The 27,543-nt window shown below is 42.2% G+C and overlaps 1 protein-coding gene across 5 annotated transcripts in view; it reads right to left on the bottom strand.

The window, feature by feature from the left end:
- The window catches only part of SPECC1 (sperm antigen with calponin homology and coiled-coil domains 1), a 588,472-nt gene that overhangs the window by 287,875 nt on the left and 273,054 nt on the right, over positions 1-27,543 (bottom strand). Inside the window, exon 1 of one of the 5 annotated variants that reach the window (XM_073616876.1) lies at positions 24,824-25,122. The exons of the other annotated variants lie outside the window; for them this stretch is intronic. Coding sequence (XP_073472977.1) covers positions 24,824-24,863 — 40 coding nt within the window. The 5' untranslated portion in view covers positions 24,864-25,122. Of the gene's footprint in view, positions 1-24,823; positions 25,123-27,543 lie in introns of those variants that run through there. 5 annotated transcript variants of the gene reach the window in all.

Raw genomic sequence — 27,543 nt, 5'->3', positions numbered from 1 at the left:
GAGCAAAGTTTATTCTCTGCCATATGTGTAGTTGGCCTTCCCCCAGAGATACAAGGGAATTCTACAAACATAAAAACGAATTGTTTGAAATGACCGATCATTTTAAAGGGCTAATTCTAGACATGAAATTAATCAATTGATAGAAGGTTTTTAAGCTTTGTCCCCAACCTTTTTTTTTCCCCAGCTTGTAGCCTGTTAAAGGCAATCTACATTGTTTTCAATGTTCTTTTGGATATACAGTACATGCAGGGAAAAGCAATAGGTTCACGGAATAGCAACTCCACCAACAGCAAATACTTCCTTTTCCTTCACTCTGCTGCCCTAAGTGCAGGAAATTACCTGGCATGGGGGGAGCATACAACTCTTTGCTCCCATGTGATTGGTTGCCTGAGTTGCCAATTGGACAGCAACAACAAAAATCTTATATGCAGGTGGAGAGAGAACATGTGTAAGTTCCAAGTCTTATGCCCCGTACACACGGTTGGATTTTCCGACAGAAAATGTGTGATAGGACCTTGTTGTCGGAAATTCCGACCGTGTGTAGGCTCCATCACACATTTTCCATCGGATTTTCCGACACACAAAGTTTGAGAGCATGATATTAAGTTTTCCGACAACAAAATCCGTTGTCGGAAATTCCGATCGTGTGTACACAAATCCGACGCACAAAATTCCACGCATGCTCAGAATAAATAAAGAGATGAAAGCTATTGGCCACTGCCCCGTTTATAGTCCCGACATACGTGTTTTACGTCACCTCGTTTAGAACAATCGGATTTTCCGACAACTTTGTGTGACCGCGTGTATGCAAGACAAGTTTGAGCCAACATCCGTCAGAAAAAATCCATGGATTTTGTTGTCGGAATGTCCGAACAAAGTCCGACCGTGTGTACAGGGCATAATTCTGGAGCATACACTGGACTTTATTGCTTTACTCCTAATAGCTGAGCATGGAGGATAAGTGACTGAAGTTAAATGCAGAGAACCAAAATAATTAAAAATAGGATACAACAAGCATGTAAAAGGTTTACATAAACAATTACCTTAAAGTGGTTGTAAACCCTCACGTATACCCAGTAAAGTGTACAGCCTCAGATGATACACATGAAACAAATCCTCCTACATACGTTTTTTGTATATCTGCCCTCTTCAGCCTTTTACACAGTTTAGAAAGCAAACATTGTGTTCACATTTTTCCTTCCTGTTCCACCACTAGGTGTGGAGTCTTGGCATATACTGTGGGACAGCTGATTGGAGGAAAGGCGCACACTCCCCTCCACATAGGCAGAGGAATGAAGAAACATGCAGAGCTGTGCTGTGAATAGACCAGCTCTCTGCTAATCTATTTCTATGCACCCATCCCGACACAAATTGCCAGCTGTTTTTATCTCATGTGTCAGAGAACTTGTCAGATGTTATCATGCTGATAACAAGGAATGAAGCAACAGAAAGACACGGGACTTAGTGCTTAGGAGAGAGAGTAAACACTACAGCTATATGTGCCTAGGTCAGATTTCTCGAATGTGGTTTACATCCACTTTAAAAAAAAAAAAAAGGTAAATATTAACATGGTAGGCACTGACAGTACATTATAGTTTCGCCTCTAGTTACCTGAGGATGAGTTCAGGACTGATCGACAGGCAATAGCTGCACGTCTGATTAAATGCAAACAGTGGCCGGGCAATGTCAGTCTCTCATTGCTTTGTATTGGATTACCCATCCACGTGCTCCTTAACGCATGTTTGAATGAGGCTCTAAAGTCATTGAAGGTTATTTACTAAAAATCTGGTACAGTTCTGCATAGAAGCCAATCAGCTTCCAGGTTTTTTGGTCAAAGCTTAATTAAATCAAGCTGAAGTCATAAGCTGATTGGCTACCATACACAGCTGCATGAGATTATGAGTGCACCAGATTTCGTAAATCTCCCCCATGGTCTCTTTATGTCACACAGAATGAAAAAATAAAAATTCTAACTCTCTGCAATACATGCACATTTCCCCATGCTATATTCATTTAAAATGCTGCAAAGTACAGAAAACCTGTTGAAATTATAGAAAACCAGTGTGCTCCTAACTTCCAGGGTTGACAGCACATAGGTAATGCTTGGACATGTACTTAAATTCCTGAGCAGCTTTTAATATGCAAAATTAACTTATAGCTCTATACAAAACAAGTCATAATTATGTGTGTATAAAATATATATTATATATATTTTTTTTTTTCTTTGGGTCTTATGAGACAGCACTAGCCAGAATGACTTTGGCTACACCAGGCCAGAAGAATCATACCAATGCAAACTATAGTTACAAAGAAATGCATTACAATTCAGATTTCACATTAGGAAGTGTTGATAAAGTTTTCAAAGTAAATATCAATTGTTTGCCATAAGTTATTGCCTAATAATTCCTTGGTTTTAAAAAGGCCATTCACTGACTCTACTAGTACTATATAATATAGCTGTCTAAAAAGGCCACAAAACACAACCACACTATAAAACTTACAAGAATTCTCCACCCATTTGTTAAAAAAAAAAAAAAAAAAAAAAAGTAGTGTCAACACCACAAGAATTGTGCGAGGTAGTTTGCCAGAAATTCGAATTTTGACTTCTTTGTAACTCATCCTCTTTCCATGCTGTAGCTAATTATATTGGAAGTGGAAACAAAATGGTTAGCTCATATATTTCACACAATCATCAGTTTCAAATAGTGGAGAGGGTGGGAAGTGGTGCAGTTTGTGAGGGTATCACTGGATTAGAATAGCGATTCTGCCAGTACAAGGGACTAAAAAGGATTTTCAGGAAACTGGTAAACTGCTATTGCATTTCAGTGCTTTGCAAATGTGCTAAAATCACGAAGAGCGAGGGCAACTTAAGTGATTTGGTAACCAGTCAAGGGTCACAATGAACTATGGGGTTTTACCACCCCCAAAAGGTAAATGTAAACAAGACATTATTGTCCTGAGCCCAATATAAGGCTGCTGGTCACACTGATGCACTGCGGTTTACCCCCACTGTGGGTGCACCCATGGATTTCCTGCAGGTTAGCTGCACTGAGCCACTGACTTACTTATATTACATCTTGCAGGTGAAGTGCACTTTCAGAAAGCGCACCAAGCTTGCAGGATACAATATTAGTCCATAGCTCAGTGCAGCTAACCCGCAGGAAAGTTCAGAGTGAAAGCAGCCTAATAACCCTTTTTTATAAGTGCCAATATGCCCATTGTAAAAGTACAGTGTATATTATGTTTAATGCACGGACCATTTCCTCTTCCAGCTTCTGCTGGCATCGCTCTTCAGGCTGCTAGAAAGGTCATTTGGTATCATTCCAACTGGGACAGAAATTACAGAGGAAGCATTGGGTTATGTAGATCCTGCTCCCTCTGTGGCCACCTACTATCTCCGCTGCTGGCTCCATGCACTCAAACTCTGGGATGGTGGGTGGGCAAGCCATTGACTGCAATCTGGGCTTTCCAACCCACCATCCCTGAGCATGGGCATGTGCTTCCTGGTTTGAGGTCATGGTCCACATTAGAGGCCTAAGCAGGCCACGGGTTGAGCACCTCAGTTCTAAAGCTTTTGCTCAGCATTGTCCTCTCTCAGCTTCCTGTATTAATAAAATCACCATCAAAGGCTGGATTTAATCTGATTGGTGGTTGTGCAAAATAATATAGTGTTAGCTCTTTTTTAAACACCTAATTCTTGGCAGAAATGTGAGAGCACTTTTATACATGAGATTTTTTACCTTTATAATTTTTTCAGGACCCAAGGAATAATTAGCTCCTTGTATTCTCCTTTTTAGTTCCCACTCATCTTGATTTCCTTTTTATAAGGCCAATAACCACAAGTTGTAATTATGTTACCCTTTCCTGCAATGAGAAGACCGAGGCTGATCTGTTCCACCTATGATGGTGGGGGCTGAATGGCAAGCCAGAGACACCCAGTCTGCCCCTCCAATCCGCACAACTGGCAGGTTATCCAAATGATATGGTACAGATTCTGGTCTGCCCCATTCCTCTGGCCAGCCACTAGGCACCTGTGGTTTTTTTCGACTAACACTGACAACGTCACAGACTTTTAGATACGCGTAATTAATTAAAAGAAAAAAAGACTTATTTAGGAAGGGAGCTCTTGGGGAAAATGTAATACTATTATGGAATTCCGTTTTAAACAATTAGGTTTTCTGTATTTGAAAGGTGCAAGGAGGATGTTCCAGCATCATATGAAGGTGTGTTCCAGGATCATGGGATTTCCTACAGAAGGATGTGGGAGAGTCTAGTGTAATACGTCTGTGTAAAAAAAGAAAAAAAAAACTAAACTAAACTAAAGTAGTCAGTAGGCAAGCTGTTACCTTGCATACCAACTACTCATTAAGCTGTAGCTTAATATGCGATATTGACTGGATTGTTACCTTAGCGCCAAAGTTAGCTGGTTACATGTTCTTGTTTGCAACAGTTCCTAATTATATTAATTTTTAAATTAGAAGACATGTTGTAAACCTTTGATTGTTATTTTTAATTAAAAAAAAAAAATCAATCAATCATGCCTAAAACTTACCAGCTCTGTGCAATGGTTTTTGCGAACTTGACACAGACAGCAGGACCCTGCATCACAGGATTTGATTGACAGCCGCAAGAGTCAATGGCTCCTGCTGCTATCAATTCTGTCCAATGGGGAGAAAGACAGTGGCTGGAGCCTCTGCGCTCATGCACAGAGCTAGATCAGATCGGGCTCAGGTAAGAAAAAGGAAGGGTCTTGGGGAGCAAAATGCATTCAGGTGAAAAACCTTGAGGCTTTAGAACCACTTTAAAGAATACATAAACCAAACAATTCATATTCCTGATATGTGCCTGCTGTACCATGTACATGTATGAAACGGTATCCTGTTTCTCTTTGTATTGCTTCCTTAGTGTGTAATCCCTAGTGTTCCTGTCAGTCTCTCAGCTTTCCTTTTCAAAACTGACCACACTAAGCAGGAGAACAACGTATTCAGTTCTCTAGTGCCTTGCTTCCACTGAGCGGATCAGTTCGGGTTGGTACAGTTTGGAAGGCCTATTCAGGTGAGCGTTTCCACTGCAAGTGGGACCGCAAGGGGCGCGTTTAGAAAAAATGCCTAGCATGGCGTCACACGTCCGCCAATCAGTGGAATGTATCTAACCGAACCGTAACATTTTCTATGGCCTCACATCTGAAGCAGGACCCAGAATGGTGCGGTTCGGTTGTATGGGCCACTTTCATAATGGAAACACTCAAAATAGCGTACCGAACCGATCCGATCCGGTCAGTGGAAACGAGGCATGCTGGGAACTTGGTGTGCTCTCCTCCAACGATCAGACTTGACCTGACATCCCCCCACCCCGCACAGCCATTCACTGGGAAGTTCAGTGTGTTGCTGTTTATCCTCCCCCCAGCTCTTATGCAGCTGAGAACAGAGGGAATGTGATCACTTATAAAAAAATAAAATAAAAAAAAAAAGGGGGGGGGGAGGGTATTCATATCTATACACAAATGCTTTGCCTTTTATTTCTATTTTAAACTGATTGGGTTGTTTTACAAGGTGAGGGTTTGCAATCACTTTAAACATACATTTTTGTTGGCAAAACAGAAAAGCACAACTTTCCCTGTTAAATATTATGTTATTTGGACTATTCAAAAACAAGAACAGCTTCAAAAACCTGTTTCTGGAATCTGGAGATATCATGGAAATGATCAGGAAAAGAAAATACCATATTTTCCAAGATGCTAACAAAACATGTGTCAATGCACTGTAGACACCCTGCTATCTTCGCCAAGCCAAGATCCAAGTAAGTAAATAAGCTGCATCATGTGTAAATGGAAAGGTACGAAGACAATAAACAAAACCTCCGAGAACCATACTGCTCTTCAAAGAATAATGTCAGCAAGGGTAATTGTTCCTGAGCCGGTCCATCCTACAAAGTAAACTGTTTACATAATACAACACCGTGGAATAATATCCAACAAAACCAGAGAGTCAAACCTGTTACTTAAATATTAATAAACAGCTTAAACTGATCGTTCTGGGCGCACGTCCACACAGTACGTGGTGAAAGGGGTAAAAGACACTGACATACAGACAACAGAGCTAAAAGCTGCTTACCCATAGAGACCACTTCATAAAAAAAAAAAAAAAAAGAAGTTCTAATGTGTTCTCCCATGGGGGGGGCACGGGAGCCAACACGGCTGGGAGAACACACAGCGATTATTGCTATTATTGCTGTAGCCACTGGTAACAAATCGCATATTGCATGAAAAATCCGACATGCTGGTTGGACCCAAGTGGATCAATCAATCAGCTTGGGTACAATCAGCCTGCCCATACATGGTTCGAATCTCACCAGTCCCTGCTGAACCGGCCGAGATTCGAGCCGTCTATGGCCGGCTTAAGACAGGATTTCCTTGTACTTTCCTAATATGTGTATAGGATAGGAAGTAAAGGTAACGGCCCCCAATGGAACACAAACTGCAACATTGTACAGGGGTTTAGAACTAAAAAGGCAAAACACTTTTTTTCCCCGTTTTGGATAGAGTAATGCCGCGTACACACGAGCGGACTTTACGACAGACTTTGTCCGGCGTACTTTGACGGACTTTACGACGGACTTTTCAAATGAACGGACTTGCCTACACACAATCAACCAAAGTTCGACGGATTCATACATGATGACGTACGACCGGACTAAAACAAGGGAGTTCATAGCCAGTAGCCAATAGTTGCCCTAGTTTCTGTTTTTGACCGTCAGACTAGCATACAGACGAGCGGACTTTTCGACCGGACTTGAGTTCGTCGGACAGATTTGAAACATGTTTCAAATCTAAGTCCGTCAAACTTTTGAGAAAACAAAGTCCGCTGGAGCCCACACACGATCGAATTGTCCGACGAAATCCGGTACGCCGGACCAAGTATGCCGTAAAGTCCGATCGTGTGTACGCGGCATAAGGGAGAGTTATAACCCCGTCAATTTTTTGCCATCTGTGTCCCATTGGGGAGACTTCCCTTCACTTCTTGTCCCATAGCCAAAACAGGAAGTGAGAGAGGAAATCCCTCCAATTTGAGGGAATCCAGGGGTATTACTGGGGTCAACAAATGTAAATATAAAAAACAAACAAACAATCAGCGCACACAAATGAAAATTAAAACAAAGCTTAAAATAAAACAATTGCAAGCTGAACACCAAAAGGGAAACCACAACACCTCAATAAATAAATGTAAAAAGAAAAAGGTGCAGCGCAATAAATAAAGTTCATAAATTTTCACAATATACAGTATTAAAGATAATGGAATCCACCACGTGATAGTCAGAATATTATTCAAATATTGTACATGATGTTCAAAGTGCCAAGTCCTCCACCGACAATGTAATGCACTCTTACCTGATCTGGTGGACCATTTGAGTGAACAAATGGTCATACACGCTTGTTTTCCCACATATGGGATAAGGCAGATGAAACAATCCAGCATCATATACGGACAGATAAGAAAGAAAGAGAGCTCACCAGCCTAGCCCATCATCCCAAGGTATATTTATTTATTAAAACCAAAATTAAAATCTACTCACAAAAGGTAGGAAGAAAAAAAAAAAAAATTTGCCAGAATTTATGTAACTCACTTACAGGTGTCCCTTCTCAGAAGAAGGGACACCTTCGAAACGCGTTAGCCAGCAGCGGTTCGTACGTCCTCTTCCTAGGACCTGGAAACTGCTACCAGTGGACCAATCACCTTGTGATCGTTAATAGTGCAATTTTTTATTCCTACCATTGTGAGTAGATTTTAATCTTGGTTTTAATAAATAAATATACCTTGGGATGATGCACTAGGCTGGTGCGCTCTCATTCTTTCTTATTGTTTACTACTAGGATATACCCATCCTGGAGAGCAGCAAGGCCAAAATTCATTGTCCTTTTTGAACCCTTTGGATCATCCTATTATATTATATAGGAGGACATGGCACTTTGAACATCATGTACAATATTTGAATAATATGCTGACTATCACGTGGTGGATTCCATTATCTTTAATACTGTATATTGTGAAAGTTTATGGACTTATTTATTGCGCTGCACCTTTTTTCTTTTTACACGTATCACTGGGGTCACCAGGACTAGAATCCCGATTAAAAGATTTCCCCTTTATTACTGTTCTGGTATCAACCAGAACAGGATAAAAAAAAAATAAAAATAGAAAATGCAAAATAAATTTGCTTAACCATGCTATAAAAATATGAAAATGTTGTTACTGTAGGTATTAAAAAAAAAAATAAAAATAATAAAAAAAAAAAAAAAAATTGTACCAGCCTAGATTGGTACCCAACCATGAATACACAAATATGTTTACAGATAAACCCAACGAAAACAATTGGGGCCTATTGGCCCCATCAGCTGTCAAAATGCTCATGCAATGGCTGCATCTTATTGGATGCAGCCACTGTTTTGCCAGAAATTTTCCGCCTGGCTCCTTCAATTTTTCAGTGGAAGGATGTTGAGCCCAAAGGGCCACCCACTGATTAAAATTCAAATAGCATATGACCAGCTTTAAGCAGGCAATAGAACCCCAGAAAAGCAAAAAAGTGAGTTACATAAATTCTGGCATCCCCAGCATCTCCGTTACAAGCTCTTTGTTACTGCTAATCATATACATTTCTATATACACACACACACACACACACACACACACCTTCTAGTCGCTGAAGGAGAAAAGTACAACTCATTCATGCTGACAAATGATAGAGAGCATTTAGGCCTACAGCAATAATAGTCAGGATAGGTAGGACATTTTTTCTTTAACTGTACTCTTCACTTACATCTGCTCTTCATATTGTCTTCCTATCCTCAATCCGCATTTGTTGTTATGGTCACCACTACTTTCTGATCTACACTTTGGAATGCTTTTCAGTGGCCAGGCCTCAGTTCTGGAGCATACAGAGGATACTCTACTGCTGCTGTAACTGAAAATGCCATCATGATCCTGCCACCTTTCTTGCACAATTTGCTGACAGGTGTTCCTACACTAAGCCAAGTTTGCCACTTTAACATTCATTTAAAATCACAAGATGTGGGATGTGCAGATCAGGTTTTTTTCTACTGAAAGCAAATAAAAAAGGTATGTTCCAGTTCCTAAAATCTGTACAGTGTATTAAGATATGCTTCAAACTCTCTGAAGTTTGACAAGAAATGTAAACTTAGTACTTCTGTACAAAAGGTTTTGTATAGGCAAGGCTGGATACCGTATGGAACACAGATCACATGCTGGCCGATCATGCTGCCAGCTTTATGTAAAACCCAAGTGGCATCTTTAATAACGTATAAAAAGAAATCTACTCACAAAACACATTCATGATAAAAACATATCAAAGACCATATCAGACGCAAAGGGACCTGGTCACCAAGACCATTCCCAGCGGGTCGAAAGGACCTTCCAGAAGGTTGATGTGTTTCGAGGGAGATCCCCTCTTCCTCCCCCCTTGGGTAATGCTCAAAGTTGGTGCGCCTTTTTTTTTTTTTTTTTTTAACAGTGTTTCTATTGGGTTTCTCTCCTGACTCTCAGGAGGGCAGCAAAACCTGTGAATCACCAAGAACCTGTGATACATCAATTACCATTACACCACCCAGCGCAGGAGAATACCTTTGTACATATACTATAAGAGCGGACCAATAACTTCAGTGAAGAGAGGAGGTGGTTGAGCGGGAATGGGAGCTGTCACCACCCTATCATGTTTTATAACCTGACCATCCAACTGTTCACTTTGGTCCATGAGCTGGTTTACTGCCTGCTTTCAGTCATTGTCAAGTGCTGGTGGCCATCATTTCAAGGCTATGAGAACATGGTGACGTCAGTAGTTATTGTCCTATGTGGTGATCCTGTCTAGGTGGGATGGGGCAAGTCCCATTCCGCCAGTCAGAGTCTGATCTATTTATATGATGGATGAAAACTGTTCACGGAAATAGCATAGTATTAACAACTAAAGAATTCTGATACAATACAAACTGGCCATTCTATAGTTACAAATTACCAGTTCCTCAGGCAGAAAGGTTTTAGTATTAAGAGGTTTCATTCAATAGGGTCTAATAGGGAGAAAGTGTACCTGGTGATAACATTTCAAATGCATGCTACCAGACATGACCTAGGAGGAGCGCAGCTGCCCCAGCAGGGTATAATAGAGACCTGGGTTGCAATACCAGGCTAGAGAGGATAATCACAAATACATGGGAGATCTAGCCGGATGGCTGATAACTGAATCAGACTATTATATATTTCATCCTACCTACCACCATCTTCATTTTTTGAACCAGGTGCAAATAACCCTAGTTACACCTGTCATTTAGATACTGAGGCTGATTTACTAAAGCTGGAGAATCACGATTTTTTTTGCTTAGAAGATAGATCACCATTCTCTCACGATTCTCGCGATGTAACATCATCTTTCACATTAAAACAAAAAAAAAAAATTGGGCTAACTTTTTTTTCCCAAAAAATTGCATTTGAAAGACCGCTAGGCAAATACAGTGTGACATAAAATATTGCAGCAATTGCCATTTTATTCCCTAGGATCTCTGCTAAAATATATATAATGTTTGGGGGTTCCAAGTAATTTTCTAGCAAAAAATATTGATTTTAACTTAAAGCAGGATTCCGTCCAAAAAAAAAACACTGTAGCTGCTGACTTTAAATAAGTACTTACCTGTCCTGGGTGCCCGCGATGTCGGCCGACCCATCCCTCAGCTCTCGGGTCCTGGCACCACCATCCTAAGTAAGGGAAACAGGCAGTGGAGCCTTGCAGCTTCACTGCCAGTTTCCTACTGTGCACGCGCGAGCAGCACAGCGCTCCGTTCTGTGAATGGCCCTGTGGTGTTCGGGGAACACACACAGTTCCCAGAAAACAACGGGGCTGCTCCCTAAGGAGCAGAACACACCGCGGAAGAGGCAGATTAGGAAGACTGCCTAGCAACAAGGGTTTAGGTAAGTTTAAAATTTTAATTTTTTTTTAAATGTTTTTTTTTTTTTTTTTTGATTTTTGGTGATTTTTTTTTTTCAGGGTGGCCCTCCACTTCAAGAAAGAAGTGTCAGAAAAAGATTTAGGCCCCTTTCACACGATCGGACCGTTCATGTCCGCCTGTCAGTTTTGATGGCGGACCTGAACGGGCGCTCCATGTTAGCCTATGGAGCGACGGATGTCAGCGGAGACATGTCCGCTGACAACCGACCCCGTCCGATCCGCTAAAAGCAGATGGATGGCCCTACGTCCAGATCCGTCGATGGCGGATCGGATCGGGTGAGATCTGATGAAAACGGACATGCTGTCCGTTTTCATCCGATCCCTCCATAGGCAGCAGCGGCGCCTGACAAGTTCCTCCCCGCTCAGTGAGCAGAGAGGGACCTGTCATCCACCAGCTCAGCGGAGATCACCGGACTGATCTCCCGCTGAGCCTGCGGACAGAGGCGGGCTCCGTGGAAACGGAGTCCGTCTCGTGTGAATGAGGCCTTAGACTTTAAGTGGTTAAACTTCCTGCATTTACAGTTGTTGAAAACTTGGCAGACTGCCCAGATTATTTAGTTACACAGAAGTTCTATCCCTTTGATCTAAGAAGGAAGCTTAGTTACAATGTTTCAAGTTAAAAATCTTGGCAGAATGCCCGGACGCTTTCTTTTGACAGCTGACAGATAAAGTCTCTCCACTTGTTTATATGAAAGAATCAGCAACCTCTGCAGGAGAGATCGTCAGGGGAGGTGAATTGAGATCACGATTTTTTAACGATTAATTGTGCAGCTCTACATTTTTATTAATTTTATTTTATTTTTTTTTAATCACAGTGGAGCCAAAGTACTTAATTTGCATTGCAGCATGTTGCAAAGTTAAAACATGGCATGCTCGATTTTTCCTTGAGTACACCAATAACACAACGCGTTGGGGAGAACTGGGCACGTTGAACACAACAAATTTCTTGTTTTTGTGTTAGGTCTACATTAAGCAATGACCTGGTATTAGCCTCTTGTATTCCCTGTACAGCACAGCTCAGAGCAGGAGAGAAAGAAGCAGCACAAAAAGCATACAGATGACTGGGGGTGGGTCCATGACAACCTAGGCTCAGAGGATGTGGGCTGAATGATTTTGGCTGTTATTCAACCCAGAAGACTGAGGGCACCTTCAAAGGAAAAAGCATTGCAGGGGACAGAGTGAAGGTGGGTATTGCATCAAAAAGCTGCTTTTTATTTTATCGTTCAAAATTCAAATATTATTTAGCTGAAGTTCATCTTTAAAAAAAGGTAAGAGTGTCAACTTTCATGTTACCCCTGTCCTTAATTTAGCCTTCCTCCACCTCACAATGTATTTATATTGTGGTGGACAACCTGAGCTCAGTACATATATCATTTTAAATTTAAACTAAAATACGTTATCTAAAACTAGGGCTGCAACTAACGATTATTTTCATAATCGATTAGTTGGTCGATTATTTTTTCGATTAATCGGTTAATAACCTTAAAAAAAAAAAAAAGTGTGTATAATTTAGTTAATATGTAAAGTTTTTTTTAAAAAAAAGCAATTTATTCTTAAATATCTCTATGCAGTGGTAAATATAAACAACCAACTATATGGTTAGGGAGCAAAATATTGAATCCACTCTGAGAATAACAGACAGAAAAGATATACTGTATATACACTAGAGATATACTGTATACACTATTAGAAGAGAAATACAGTTTTCTGGCCAATTTGTTGTTGGGCAGATTAAAAAATACAAATTGCTGCAAAAACGCATTACATGCTTTTCTGCAGCTTCTCCATTGAAGTATATTGAACCAAAAAAGCACTGTTTTGCGTTAAAAAAAAAAAAGTCCTTGACCCTTTCCAAATACGCAGCGGCTGAAAAACAGCATAAATATGAACGTGTCCCATAGAAAACCATGTTAAATGAACTGTAGTGTGTTTCTGCAAAAAGCACCAAAAAACACAAAGATGTGAACCAGGTCTAAGACATTTAGTAACATAATGGGGTTAAAAAAAAACTAAAATTAGCCCTTCAGAGTACAAAAAAAGCAAATAATCGCTACTGTAAGGGGTTCATTTTTTTTACTGTAGAACTGTGAAAGTAATAGTTACAGTAGCGATTATTTGCTCTTTTTGTACTATAAAAGGGCTAATTTTATTATTTTTAACCCCATTATGTTACTGGGCGATTAATCGATTATGAAAATAGTAATCGATTAGTTTTATAATCGATTAGTTGTTTCAGCCCTATCTAAAACCAAAACGTTTTAGTTTGGGATAAAGTAGGCAATAGATAAAACTCATTATGTTTTTTATTTTTGTTGAGTGTCCCATTCATGAAATCTGCTTTCACTTCCTATTCCAGAGACACAACAGGAAATACCTCCTAATTTAAGGGAAATCCCCTCTTAGATAACGGTCATTTAAATATTTGTCCCCACTGGAAGAGTTCCCCTCGACTTCTGTTCCAGTGATAATGGTAACATTCTATTTCCTGTCACTTTCTGTTTTTGGAATAGTGGTCATCAAAAGAAAGAGAGGGGGCAGTTATCCCCAGTGTGGACAAAGACACAGCCGTGGTTGTAACACTTCCCCAGTTTATCCAAAACTAAAAGAAAAAAAAAAAAAAAAAAGTTTGGACTTTATACAAGATGGAAGACTTTTATGGCCCATTCACATTACTGCAGTGCACCTGCTCTAGGTTTGTGCCACTCATTGGGAATGGCACTCCAATGCACAATAGACAACATATTAGAATGCACATTTTTTCATTCATTGTGGTGTGTTGGCAGCCCAATTATAATGAATAGGCTGTCTTAATGGAAAGTGCGATAAAGCATGGCAACAGAATTCGAAAGTGCGAATCTCAGAATTTTAGGCCTCATTCACACTTGCAAATGGGGGGTTTGTGTTTACCCACGGGAGACTCAACGGGGATCGATGCAAACAGAGGTGGGCAGGAGGCCCCACTGAAAGCAATACAAGCCCGATTTGCATGTACTTGCTCATGCTGATGATCAACCCTGGATGCACACTGTCTGCGTCCGGGGTAATCACCGTATGCAGGCGCTGTCAGGCTCATATTATGGTTTTCAATGGGGCTTCCCTCCCTCACCTATTTGCTTGGATCCCCATTGAGTCTCCCGCAGGTAATCGCCAAACATCCTCATTTGCAAATGTAAATGGGGCCATAGAACATCTCCAACTGCCAGATGGAAGAAGTCACATGGCAGTAGCAGCAAAACTAGTTCAGCTGTCAAGGCATTAGATAACAGATATCCTGTTGCAAAGAGAGGGACATGCAAGTCTGCCACTGTTGACCTTCAGGCCTCATGCACACTGGACTTTTTTTTTTTTTTTTTACAGCAGTTGTTTTTGGCTTCAGACGTTTTTCTTCTACAGTCAAACTCCCCATCATGTTATCCTATGTGTCCATGCACACATAGGCTGTTATCAGCAATTTTTGGCTGGGGCGTTTTTTGGCTTTAAAAAAAAAAACAAACAAAACTAGTGTGTTCGAAAGGAGTTTTTCAGCTGTAAAAAACGCTCTAACGTCAAAAAACGCTGATAAACACACAAAAATGCATCTCACCAGGGTTTGACGGTTTTTGATCAATTGAAAAAAAATAAAATAAAAAAAAAAACGCTGACACAGAAAAAAACACTAAAAACATTGAAAAACTCACTGCAAAGCTACTGGCTTTTTAGAATGTTATTTTAACATCCAGTGTGCATGAGGCCTTAATATATGTTTAAACCAGTTGTAAGATTTTTTTTTTAGCTTAGGGTTCACACCTCCGACGGATGTGGCTCACAGCAGGGGTCCGGTGCGTCCCTGTTCTCTGTTTCAGGGACGAATCAGGGCCAAATGTTTGCCCGAATTTGGCCCTGAAACAGAGCCAAAGACGCACAGTGCAAGCCCCTCCACAGCCGCAACGGAGATATGTGAACCGGCTCCATAGTGAGACGGTCACAATCTCCTGTCATGCGAATTGGATGCAGGGAAATCCGCATCCAATTCGCATAGGTGTGAACCCAGCCTTACATAGTGTAGGGAAGGATTATTACCACTGTCAGATTTTTACTGTTGTCTGTGTCGAGATTCACCCTCTCTATGTATCCTGATCAGCACGGCCCCTGGTACAGAAAGTGAGGGGAAAGTTAAAAAAAAAAAAAAAAAAAGCTGTCACCAGAACAGAAAAAAAAAAATAAAAACACTCTTCCAATGGGGACACTTGTTGGCAGATGGCAAAAAACTAAAAAAGGGTCTTAACGATTTCCTAATCTATCCTCAAAGTTTTGTCTATAGATATTCTTTTGTAAAGAGAAATTGCACTTTTGTTGGAAGAAAAAAAAAAAAAAACCACACACCACACAACAATGCCCTCTGCGTGATCAATGTACAATACATTACAACTATTTTAACAAACTTTGTTGCAGACTCCCACCTGTTTCTGCTCTGTTGTCTTGCAGAGTGAATCTGAAAGGGCATGACTTTCATTATCAGCTGATGCACTTTCAGTGTTCTAATGAAGAAAGTTGCAGGGTTGCATACCTTTAGAAGTGACTACACTCATTATCTAATCAAACATGAATATTTTTTCTGCAGAAGATGCCTAAAATCTGACTTGTATCTTAGTGCAGACTTATGGGAAAATCAGTGAGCCAATCAGACAAGCAGAAATGACATATCCGGAGGCATAATGTGCACCAAAAGGTGTACTAAACGTCTCCTGCTTGCCATATTGCACTGAATTTTACAGAAAATTACAGCACTACAGATTGAAAAAGAAAAAGGTAAATTTAATAACATTCCATTACAATACAGTCTGTGTAGCAATTGTACATGCTATATAATTTTTTTTTTTTAGCTTCCCATACTTCTTCCCACAAAAGTGGAGTTACCCTTTAAATCTATTACAATGCAGTAGTTCTGCCACCCTTGTATTGTGATAGGAGCTGAATGTATATATACAGTATATTAAAAATAAACAGTTTCAGCGTGCTCCCAGAAGTCACAAAACTTTATAACTAAGCAGTACATTTCAGACAAGTATAACAAGACAAGCAGGGACAGTATGTAGACCTCCGGGGTATTTGATTTTGGTGCATAGGACTGCAGAGTTCTGCACGATAAGTCACATTTTGTCCTGTGAAACATATTTCTGCAGCGTTTAGCACTTTCGCTCAGTAACCTCTTGTAAGACAGACAATCTCATTCAATAAACAAGCGATCAATACCCGGTATCTGTTACATGTCAGGGATTCACATGTTCATTTACATTGCAATGAGCAACAACAGACGACATTTGCTGTCAACTCATCCTGAGACAGACACAACTACTGTACATCATCACATCAATATCACTGGACTTTCTATTCCACGGATACAAGCAGTAGCTGCCAATGAAGGATAAAAGGTGTATCATTGTTGCAAAAGGAAAAATATGTTTTTGCCCAGGGCTGCCATTAGAAATTGGAGGGCCTCATACACAAACCCCTTACCCCATCCCTTCTGTCTGACAGCAACACAAAAAATAAACATGTCAGCCAGCCGCCCAGCACATGGTGTGGCAGGCAAACCCCCATAAGTACGCCACTGCCTGGGTCCCATCAGTTCAGCAGCAGGGGCCCGGGACAGAGAGGGGCCTATTTACTGATTTTTGGTGCAGGAAGAGTAATCCTCCATGCTGCGGCTCCCAACAATTAAAGCGGGGTTCCACCCAAATTTTGAACAATATCTGTATGTATTCTCTTCCTTGCCTAGATGCTGACATGCCGTTTAAAAAAATTTAAATCGCCGTAATTACCTTTTATTTTTCTATTCTTCTTTGCACTTCCTGGTTCTCCTCCCGTGGGAGTAGGCGTGTTTCTAGCCTCTCCCAGACTCCTGGGAGCTAGTCTCAGGCTTCCCAGGATGCCACTGAGCATGTGTGGGAACGAGCAGTGAATGCTGGGAGCACAGCATTCACCACATCCAGGAAATAAATGCTTGTGGGCTTCAAATGCCCACAATGAAGATGGAAACCGCCTGCAGTGAATAATATAAGTTATTCTTTCCGACAAAATCTGACACAGGCGGACATATTACACACAATATGCGAGTATGTAATGCTGAGAAGAAAAGTTTGTGAATGAACTCAAAAAAAAAAAAAAAAAAGATAGATAGGTGGACCCCCGCTTTAAAGTAGATCTAAAGTCTAAAAATGTTTTACCTTAAAGTGGTTGTAAAAGCACAAGCTTTTTTACCTTTGTGCATTCTATGCACGAAGGAAAAAAAAAAACCTGTGTGCAGCAGCCACCTCAGCCCCCCCCCCCCAATACTTGCCTGAGTCCCCTCTCGATCCAGTGGTGTCCACGAAAGCCTTGCCCCTCCAGGGACTCACATTCCCGATTGGCTTCCCAGCAGTAGCGGGAGCCAATGGCTCCCCCTGCTGTCAATCACAGCCAGTGAGCCAATCAGGAGACGAAGGGGGCGGGGCTGAGCCGTGGCACCATGTGTGAATGGACACACAGAGCCACGGCTCGGGAACATGCTTGCTTGGGTGCCCCCACAACAAGCTGCTTGCTGTGGGGGCTCCTGACAGGAGAGAGGAGCAAGGAGTGCCAGTGTGGGACCTGAGAAGAGGAGGGTCTGGGCTGCTCTGTGCAAAACCATTACACAGAGCAGGTAAGTGTTACATGTTTGTTATTGTTTTTTTTCAAACAAGGCTTTAATATCACTTTATTGCATTATCTGCACCAAGGTAAAAAACAAAAAACAAAAAAAAAACAAAAAAAAACACCCCACTCTTTTGGTTTAGGATAGAGTAGAGAGAGGTGAAAACCCGGACAGTCATAAGGAATTGACAAAAAAACCCTGCCAATTAATTTTTTGCAGTCATTGTACCTTTAGGGAAGTCTGGCTTCCCTTCCTGTCCCTGATAAGCAACATGTAGTTAGTAGAAATCTCCCAAAGTGAGGTGAATTCCCCTCTTAGACAGGTGTTCCTATTCAAGGAATTGCCCTTATGTCTTGTTCTGGGCACAATTCTAAAATTTTGGATCACCCCAAACTTAGAGGGCTGAATTTCGCCAATGGGGACATAGACAGCAATAAAACTTGACAGAGGTTCTAACTGCTCATCACTCTATAAAAATTGAAAAAAAAAAAAGTTTTGCCTAGAAATACACTTTAATCTTTAGGGTACCAAGTAAGGTTGCCTGCTGCAGCTCATCAAAAATGTACGTCCAAGAAGCCGGACCAGCACTGCCGGGACTCTACTTGGTTGCTGAGGGTAGGGCATCTGACAAGTTAGATCAGGGGTGGGCAATTCATTTTGCCAAGGGGTCACATGAGAAACTGGAAACTGTTGTGGAGGGGCTATTTTAATTCTTCTTCCTGTTAATTTTGGAACTGGGAAGGTCCAGAAGTACATAAACATATAGAAAACAAACACCTGGTGCTAGGAATAATGGATACAACTGCTCATGAAATAGGTATCTTTCAAACGGCTGGTCAAGGGGTGGAAAGGCCCCTTTCATGTGGGCAAACCGTTCGGATACGCCTGTCAGTTTTTCAGGCAGACCCAACTGGACCCTCCATTGCCTTCTATGGAGAGACAAATGTCAACGGACCCGCTGACATACATCTGACTTGCTGAAAATAGACGGATGGGGGATCCATTCCCCATCTGTCTGGCGAATCGGATGACAGTTGGATGGAAACAGACAGGTGGTGTGTTTCCATCTGATAGCTCATAGAGCTGGCTGTGTCCATGTCTGCTCTGCGTCAGCGGAGCAGACAAGGACCTGTCATCCGCCTGCTCAGTGGGGATTAGCGGACAGTTTCCATGCTGTGCAGGTGGATCAGCTGGCAGAGTCCGCCCATCAAAAAGAGGCCTAAAGATCGGCTCATCCTGCCCATCTCCCACTAGAACCAAGCCTCTCTGTGTACCAATCAGCTCCTTAGGCTCAAAGAGGCAATTCTGACAGTGGACGTATCGAGGGCCAGATGGGGACAGCCAAAGGGCCAGATGTGGCCCTGGGGGTGCAATTTTCCCAGGTCTGAGTTAGATTAACTGCTTAGCGTCTTTTTGTTTAATTTTCAGGAACTTTAAATTAGAACTGATTTTGGATTAAATGGAGAGGGATTAGAACATCTCTCAGGTTTTTATTGCAGTCTGTGTCTCCGTTAGGGAGATTCATCCTATTTGTCCTGTTTGACATTATCACTGAGAGTGAAAGAACGTCCCAATTTGTGGGTTGTCACCAGAACAGGAATAGGGGGGGGAAATCTTCCAATGGAAACACTAGTTCTGGTAACAAGCAGGAATTCCATCACTCTGGAGGGTTTTCCTCTCACTTCCTGTTTTGGCTATGGGACAGGAAGTAGAGGCAAATCTTCCAAATAAAACACAGATGGGGAAAAAAAAAAAACAAAAACAAAAAAAAAAAAAACACACAACAGGGGTTATACCCTCCCTTACTCTCTTTTTTTTTTTTTTAAGTTTTGTCTTTAGTTGTACTTTAAAGGCAGATATAAACTAATTTCCATGTAATCTTAAAAATGTAATGTAATTTCAGTGGCTTTCAATCTTTGGGTTCGATCTGCGTTGTTCTTCAGCTCTCAGAAAACAATAGCCAGTAGGCAGGATTCCTCTGTCCACGCTGTTTAGAATAAAATGTAGAACCAACAGATTTTGCTGGTTTAGCTCATGGGCTGAATGAGAGAAATCTTACTGTGTATGGAGAGTTTGAGGCTCTTTTCAGACCTGTGCATTACCTTAATGCGAGATAGCCTCCCCTTGCACCACCGATTCTCCTCCTAATTGTAACGGCTGGCGGGACATCCTCTCCCCGCACCCGCTGACAGTTTGAAACAGCAAGGCCACGGGGGGGCTCTGTCCATTCAGAGAGTTCTGTGAATGAATGAACTACAAGTACCATCTTCCAATGCGGCAGACGGCTTGTAGTTCTTAACGAACTGAGAGGGCGCTAGAGAGTGCTCTCGTAGTTCATATATCCTCCTGATCACCAGTAACTGTCTGCCCGTACAGGAGGTAAGGACAGCTTTACTGAGAGCGTGTGGGCAATGCCAGGCGCCTGCATAATCAGCAATGCTCTGCAGGTTCCTAAGAGAAAAAAAAACAAAAAAAACACACATTTTAAAAAAAAGTGAACTACTCCTTTAAGCGTACACCTGTGTGAATCCGGGTTTGCTTGCCCTCATAAGATACACAGGCTTCCTATGCATCCGCAGACACAGCTGCTGCTCCAAATTTGACACCCCTGTGGGTGTATGTCCTTGAACAACACTGTCCGTGTTCGGGGACGTGCACCTTCACCTGCACGGATGTCAAATTGGTGTTGTGGTGCATTGGCAGCCTAGTCAAAATAAATGGGCTGCCTTTTTACAAAGCATGTTAATGCACAGGATGCTGAACAGCAACACACATCACAACACAGCAAAAATGTTTGAATGGAACAAAAAAGAATTCCTGGTGATCCTTCCATGAAGGTCCTTGTTTAGGCACCTTCCTCTTAGGTGACAACTGTCTCCCAATTGTGCTCCTGCACAAATCTGACTACAAGTGGCCATGTTGACAGACATTGCGTAGGCATGGACTACTATTGCTGCTCTGCTATCAATCTATCCAATCAAGAGCTGGGACCCCGTGGAGAGAGGGCCAGTGCGTCCTGTGGGAAATACGGGGCTCAGGTAAGTAAAACGGGGGGGCCGGTCACTTCCAGGTGTTTTTTCACCTTAATGCATAAAAGTGAAAAAACATAAGGGGGCTTTTTTTTTTAAGCATGAGGGTCCCTTTAAAGTGGGAGTAAACTCCCATGCATGACTTTTACCTATAGGAAAGCCTATAGTAAAGGCTCACCTATTAGGTACAGTAAATATCTCCTAAATGTGCACCGTTTAGGTGAAAATTACTTTACATGCAGCTGGTGACATCACCGTGCCGTTCCTTTAGAGTCCTGTGCCGTAAACGGCGGCCCTGTGCAGGAGTGACATCATTACAGCTCCGGCCACTCACACAGCTGGAGTCTGTGAACTCGGAAGCACCTTCAGCAGTGACAGCACACCGCCAGAGGGTTTCGTTCTAAGGCAAGTTTCACATAATGTGCTACAATGTGATGCATACTAGCACATTATGACACTGCCTTGCAGATTGCAAAATAAAAACAAAACAGCAGTTTACTACTGCTTTAACTGGTGCTAGTGTTTGCATTGATAGGAAGCTCCTTGAGGGCAGGGGATGATGCGATTATACAATATATAAAGTGCTGTGTAAATGGCATATAAATACCCGTAACAAATAGATTGAGAATTAGGTCCCTTTCACACAGGCGGATAGAATTCACTTTAATGGGATGGCTGGTGATGTGACAGTGACACAAGGTGAAGGGACGTGGCGGCAGCAGGTGGGTGGATGCCCGCTAACAGGCAATGCCATGATGGCTCTGAAATGACAGGTACTCTTTAAAATGTAAGGACTTATTCTTGCTGGTAGTTAGAATCTTTTTTATTTGCAAACAAAATGAGGTTTCCTATTTAGAATAATAAGCTCTCAGGTTAGTAAGACAGCGATATCAGAACTGATGCAATCATACAGTTTGTAGTGTACGTAGATTTGCAAAACAATGGGGTAAAGGAACATTCTTGAATTTTGTTTTATCTTATGGTTACTGTGAAATTGCGTGAATGCATTAATGCAGTGAATGTTATCTCAGCTTGGATTCATTAAATGAGTTTACCAAACATGTAAATATTGCAGAATATACAGCCTCATGCTAAATAACTAAGCTCCATTTCATGCTGAATAAACTAGACGATTAATGTATCTTAAATAGAAAACTATCTTTAGATTTTTACTCCAAACACATTTTATTAAAATAAATTTGATAAAAATAAAAAAAATCCACCCTGGTACTATTTTACCTGCGGCAATGAGGAAAGAAAAAAAAAAAAGAAAAACAGGAAGCACATCAGAAATGGCTAGAATGTTCCACGGCAGCTAAATGCAGCCATGTGTAAACGCTGCTAAATCGCAATGTACAATCGCTGTGCCTGGAGTCTTGGAAATGCAAAACAACAAAACATGCTTTTAACAGCCACAGAACAGCCGCCCGTGTGAAAGAGGCCTTAGTGTATATGTAAATGTATATTTGTATCTTTTTAGATTTATCCAGCAGACTTATAAAATTGGAAACACTGTGGCCTATGGTCCCCTAAGGCCCCTTTCACACTACTGCGACTTCGAACTCGGGCGATTTTGCGGGTGGGATTTTGCCGCAATTTCAGGGAATGCCTGCGTAAAACTTGAGGTCTATGGACCTCAACTCACATCAAAGTCGCACCAAAGTAGTACAGGGACTACTTTGAAGTCGGCGCAACTTGAAGTCGCACAGATATGAATGGTACTCATTGGAAATCATGGGGTATAACTTGTCATTCGACTTTGCAGTCCCAAGTCGCACAAGTGTGAAAGGGGCCTAAGGTAGCATATCATGACTGGCTGAAAAAATGCATTATACTGCAGCTTACCAATCAATAGATGTGGTGGCTGTATTCAGGTTTTTTTTAGGCTTTTCCCCTCTCTGTTTTCACCTGGTGATCTGGCCAGTAACACACTTCCTGTATTAGAGTTCCTCCACTCTGGATGAAGGAGCACAGGGGGCACCTTTGGACAGCAGCATTATCAGTCTTCAGGGAGGGGAGTGCTAGATGTATGCCAAACAAAACCAGAGAAAATTCCCAGCTCAACTTACCTACCAGCCTGCAACCAACCGAATTATCCTGTCTAAGGCCGAATTCACACCTATGCATTTTTAGTGCTTTTTGCAGATTTGCACTACAGTTTCATAGGAAACCATGTTACATGACCTGTAGTACAAATCTGCAAAATGCACAGGTGTGAATCAGGCCTAATGGTCTGCGTTAAAAACAGGGGTTTAGTTTGCACACATTTGCAAATACATGTGTAAGCTGCAGAGCCACTTCACGACACCCCAGTATTATCTGCAGTCCTAGCTTTAAATATTGAGAGCCCCCACAGTGGAAGCACATGTATTATAAAGGACAGGCAGAGGGAAGGTGCAGCCCACCCCTCCTAAAGACAATAAACTAAATCTGAACTCCAATTTAGGCCCCTTTCACACGAACGATCCGTTCAGGTCCGCCTGTCAGTTTTTTTAGGCGGACCTGAACAGACACTCCATGGAGGTCTATGGAGCGTCGGATGTCAGCGGTGACATGTCCGCTGACATCCGACCCGCTCCGATCCGAAAAAGTGTAACGGAGGAAAAAATCTACTTTTCCATCCGTTTTCGGATCGGATTGGGTGACAACGGACTCTACGGTCCGTCATCACCCGATCCCCCATAGAGGAGAGCGGCGCCCTGACAGGTCCGTCACTGCACAGTGTACAGCGACAGACCTGTCATCTGCCTTCCCAGCGGGGATCGACGGAGTGATCCCTGCTGAGCAAGCGGATGTTCACGGGGCGGATCATCATGGATCCGTCCCGTGTGAAAGAACCCTTACACTTAATAAAGAGTTACAGCAAACAGTATTTTCCTTTTGGAATAAAAGGTTTTACATAGATAAATACAACTGATCATTGCAAGTGCCCCAGCCAGTGCCCAATTGTTTTCCTCATCCTTGTAACTGATACATTTGCAAGAGAGCTTGTTCTTTTGAAAAACAGACTTACTAAAACACCAGATAAAAATAAAAGAAAGAAAACCTAAGAAAAAAAACTAATGCAGCCATCACATCTAAAAATTGGTAATCTGCAATATAAGAAATGTTTGTAGAGGAAATCGGGAAAGTATGTGGAAATGTGTGATACAGGAGAATGAGAATACAAGGGAATATTAATACTCAGAGCATGAATAGAAATGACTAGATGGGGAAGATTAAGAGGAGTCTAACAGGAAAGGGGGTGTCCAGTGGGGTTTTGTTTTTTTGTTTCTTTTTTTTTTTTGGGGGGGGGGGGGTTGGCAGTGGGTTTTTTTTTTTTGTTTTTTGTTTTTGGGGGGGGGGGGGGGGGCTTGGGGCTTTCTTTTTAAGATCACGGATGGTATTTATCTGCATAAAATTGATAATGTATGTTATGATGTCTTTCTTTGGAGAAATCAATATAACGATTGAAAAGAAAATGTTTGCTTTTAGGTTTAATACCACTTTACGTTGAAAAAAAAAAATAATATAATAATAATAATATTATTATTAAAAAATTATATATATATATTATATATATATATATATATATATATATATATATATATATATATATATATATATATATATATATATCCCAAAAATTACATTTTAAATATCAGCAACTGTACTGGCGAACAACACTTTCCAGCGCTGTACACCTAAAACCTTCCCAACCTGAATATTGGGTGACACTGGCTGACATAGGATGGGACTGAATATCCCATAACAGGTGCTGTGTGTGCGGTATCATCTGTCTAATTACACAGCAGACCCAGGAGGACATTTACCTTTATTATAGAAATTACTGTAGATCCTATTATCCTATAATAAAGAGGCGCTCCCAGGCTCAGCAGCCACACATTAGGAGGGCAGGGTTCAAACTTTCCAGCTGCAGAGGAATAATCAGTGACAGTCAGCCAGCACACATACCGGCTCCCTGTCAATCGATCCCCTTCATTGGGCGCACACAAATGCTGCGTTTAGGACGGCGTTGAATGGAATGTTCGCTGCATACATTTATCAGAGCTGCACAAAGGATTCACAATGGACACAAGTTGGGATACAATAAGAAATGCATGCAGAGGGTCAGATCCTATACAGTCCCACATACCTTGATCTGGTTCCTCTGGTCTGGCAAGCTGGTTCCCCATGGTATAGGAGAGCGGTCACACCTATGACATTGCTCTGGGTAAGCAGGCTGTGATCAGACACATATTCCAAGTCACTTCTGCAGCTGTACCTTTGTAATGTCAGTGCTGTGACACATAGGAAACTCTGCGTCCTTCTAGCACTGGGAGCTGTGTGCCTGTGTCAGGGCAGTGCTGGCCATCCCTCCTACCTAATTACAATACAGTGCACAGAAAGGCTGGCCTATGCACTTAATTAGCCGGCTGGCTGTAGGATTCAGCAAAGAATAGAGGTGACTCAACATGTGATGGAGGCCGCATAGAGGCCAATGAGAGGCACTGCAAGCAGCTGGGAGGGGGGAGCACTGCATGCTGTACAACTGATGCTGGATGATAAAATCCCTTCCCAGCAACATCCACAGCGCCTGCTTATAAGCAACCGCTGCAAAATCTCACCGTTATTTCCAAAAAATTCTTTTTTTTTTTGTGTAATTCAATAAACTGGAATCAGAAAACTAGTTAATACATTTAAAAAAAGCAAATATTTCAAAACTAGACTGGCAGCAAACTTTGACATCATTGGGGAATTTTTAAAGCTGCTTAAAGTAGATGTGAACCCTAATTTATTGGTGTGGTCCCTGACACTTGATGATGAGTGTGGTCCCTGACACTTGATGATGAGTGTGGTCCCTGACACTTGATGATGAGTGTGGTCCCTGACACTTGATGATGAGTGTGGTCCCTGACACTTGATGATGAGTGTGGTCCCTGACACTCCCCGAGGGGCGTACAGCAGCCGCATGATTTCATGCGTTTAGGTGCATTGCGCTAACTTAGGCAGCCCATTTGAAGTGAACGCACCAAAAGTGTTAGTCCTGCTGCACTTGCTTGCAATGTACATATATCGTATTGTATAATTTATTGCAGGAGTGAAATAATCCCCATTAATGGTGACAGTGATAATAAGGGCATTTTAGACAGGTGGTAATGTGTATCAGCCTCTGAAAAGCGATTTACAGTGGATTACTTTTCAGAGGGGGGTATAGCAGTGGCTTCCAGGTGTTCAGGAGTCACTACTGACACCTCCTGATACCGGATTTCATTTATTTTATTTTTTTATTGCTGAACATTAATTTTACTTTACTGGACCATGCCACAACTGCAAGCCAAGCATTTGGCTCACGATTGCAGTGCAGCCTCAATGGTGCCACCTGTCAAATTTGCCAGTCCGAGTTAAAATTGCCATGACCGTGACATATGTACAGCCCTATCCTGTCAGGCTGTAATGGTAGAATTCTGGTGGGCAGCAGGAAGGGGCTATAACCACAGCTCAGCTGCCTGTTTTTACTGCCCCCTCTGGCCACCAGTGTGAGAGAGCCCTAAGGCCCCTTTCACACTGAGGTGCTTCTAAACCGGCAATTACAACACTGAGAGATTTTGAAGAGCTTTTCAGGCGCTTTTGAAGAGCTTTCCATTCATTTCAATGGAGAGGGGCGTTTTTTCACCTCCCTGCCAGTGCACTGCCCCAATGTGAAAGCATTCATTGATTTTAATGGAAATAGGTTTTCGTGAGCTTTTCAGGCGCTTTTTTTTTTTAGCGTGAAAGCGTCTGAAAAGTGCCTCAGTGTGAAAGGGGTCTAATAGTATTTACAAGCACTGATGTCAATAACCGCGATATTAACCCCAAGCTTTGGTGCCAATGACCACAATACTAACCCCCAACAATAATGTCAGTGGCAGTGATGTAAAATTTCCTCCTCCTGCATTGCTAGTCAATGGCAGTGCTATTAACCCCTTCCTCTCCCCTTTGCACTGCTGGTCAATGGCAGTGCTGTTAACCCCTTCCCCTCCTCCCTTGCATTGCTGGTCAGTGGCAGCGCTGTTAATCCCTTCCTATTGCTAGTCATTGGTTTAGCCAGTGGCGGCCCATCCATATGGGGCACAGGGGCGCTGCCCCCCAATCCATGGGCCTGGCCCCTAATCTACATGCAGGGATTCCAATGGGTTTTTTTTTTTGAAGCACATGATTAAAGCCTGAGGCTCTAATTGGCTTCAAAAAAGGATGGTCTAGGGGCGCAGAGCACTTCACCCTGAGCCCATCCAGTAGTGTGACAATAGCAAATTAATATTCGCTATTGTCTTCCTGATTCTCCTCCCGGCCAATCAGGAAGCAGCTCCCGAGACCCGATTGGCCAGGAAGTCTTAGGACTCAAAATCGTGTCTCAGGACACACTTCCCGGAGGAGAACGTAGAGGTGAATGGCCCGGCTCTTCATACCCCCTGCCTCCTATGTTAAGGTCAGTCTCTGCCACTACCTTCTCGTCAGTCTAGCATCTGGTGGTTCATTGGTGTGTTGGCAGCAATCACCGCCTTCCCGCCTGCTGTCTGTCTCCTGCGGAGCGGGTGCTTGCGGTAATCACCGCCTTCCTTTCCGGGGGGGGGGGTGGCTGGTGTTAGTTTGCCGCCCCCCCCCCCAAAATACTTTGTGGTCCATGTAACCAGGGCAGTGGCAGCAGGGACTTTGCCTACATACTGCATGCTAAAAGGTGTCCCTCTTTATCATTTCAGAAGGTTGGGAGGTATGAGTACCCTCTGGTACTTCAGCTCATCCTTAGTGCTGCTGTCTGCCATTCTCGTCCCTGTCCCTATAAAGCGATATTGACCATACCCAATCAGTATAATACTAGCACACTTACCTGCTCCT

Source organism: Aquarana catesbeiana, linkage group LG02 (genome assembly GCF_042186555.1).
Source record: "Aquarana catesbeiana isolate 2022-GZ linkage group LG02, ASM4218655v1, whole genome shotgun sequence".
NCBI lineage: Eukaryota > Metazoa > Chordata > Amphibia > Anura > Ranidae > Aquarana > Aquarana catesbeiana.
The sequence above is the reverse complement of the archived record's forward strand: the minus strand, read 5'-3'. Positions and strand labels throughout refer to the sequence as shown.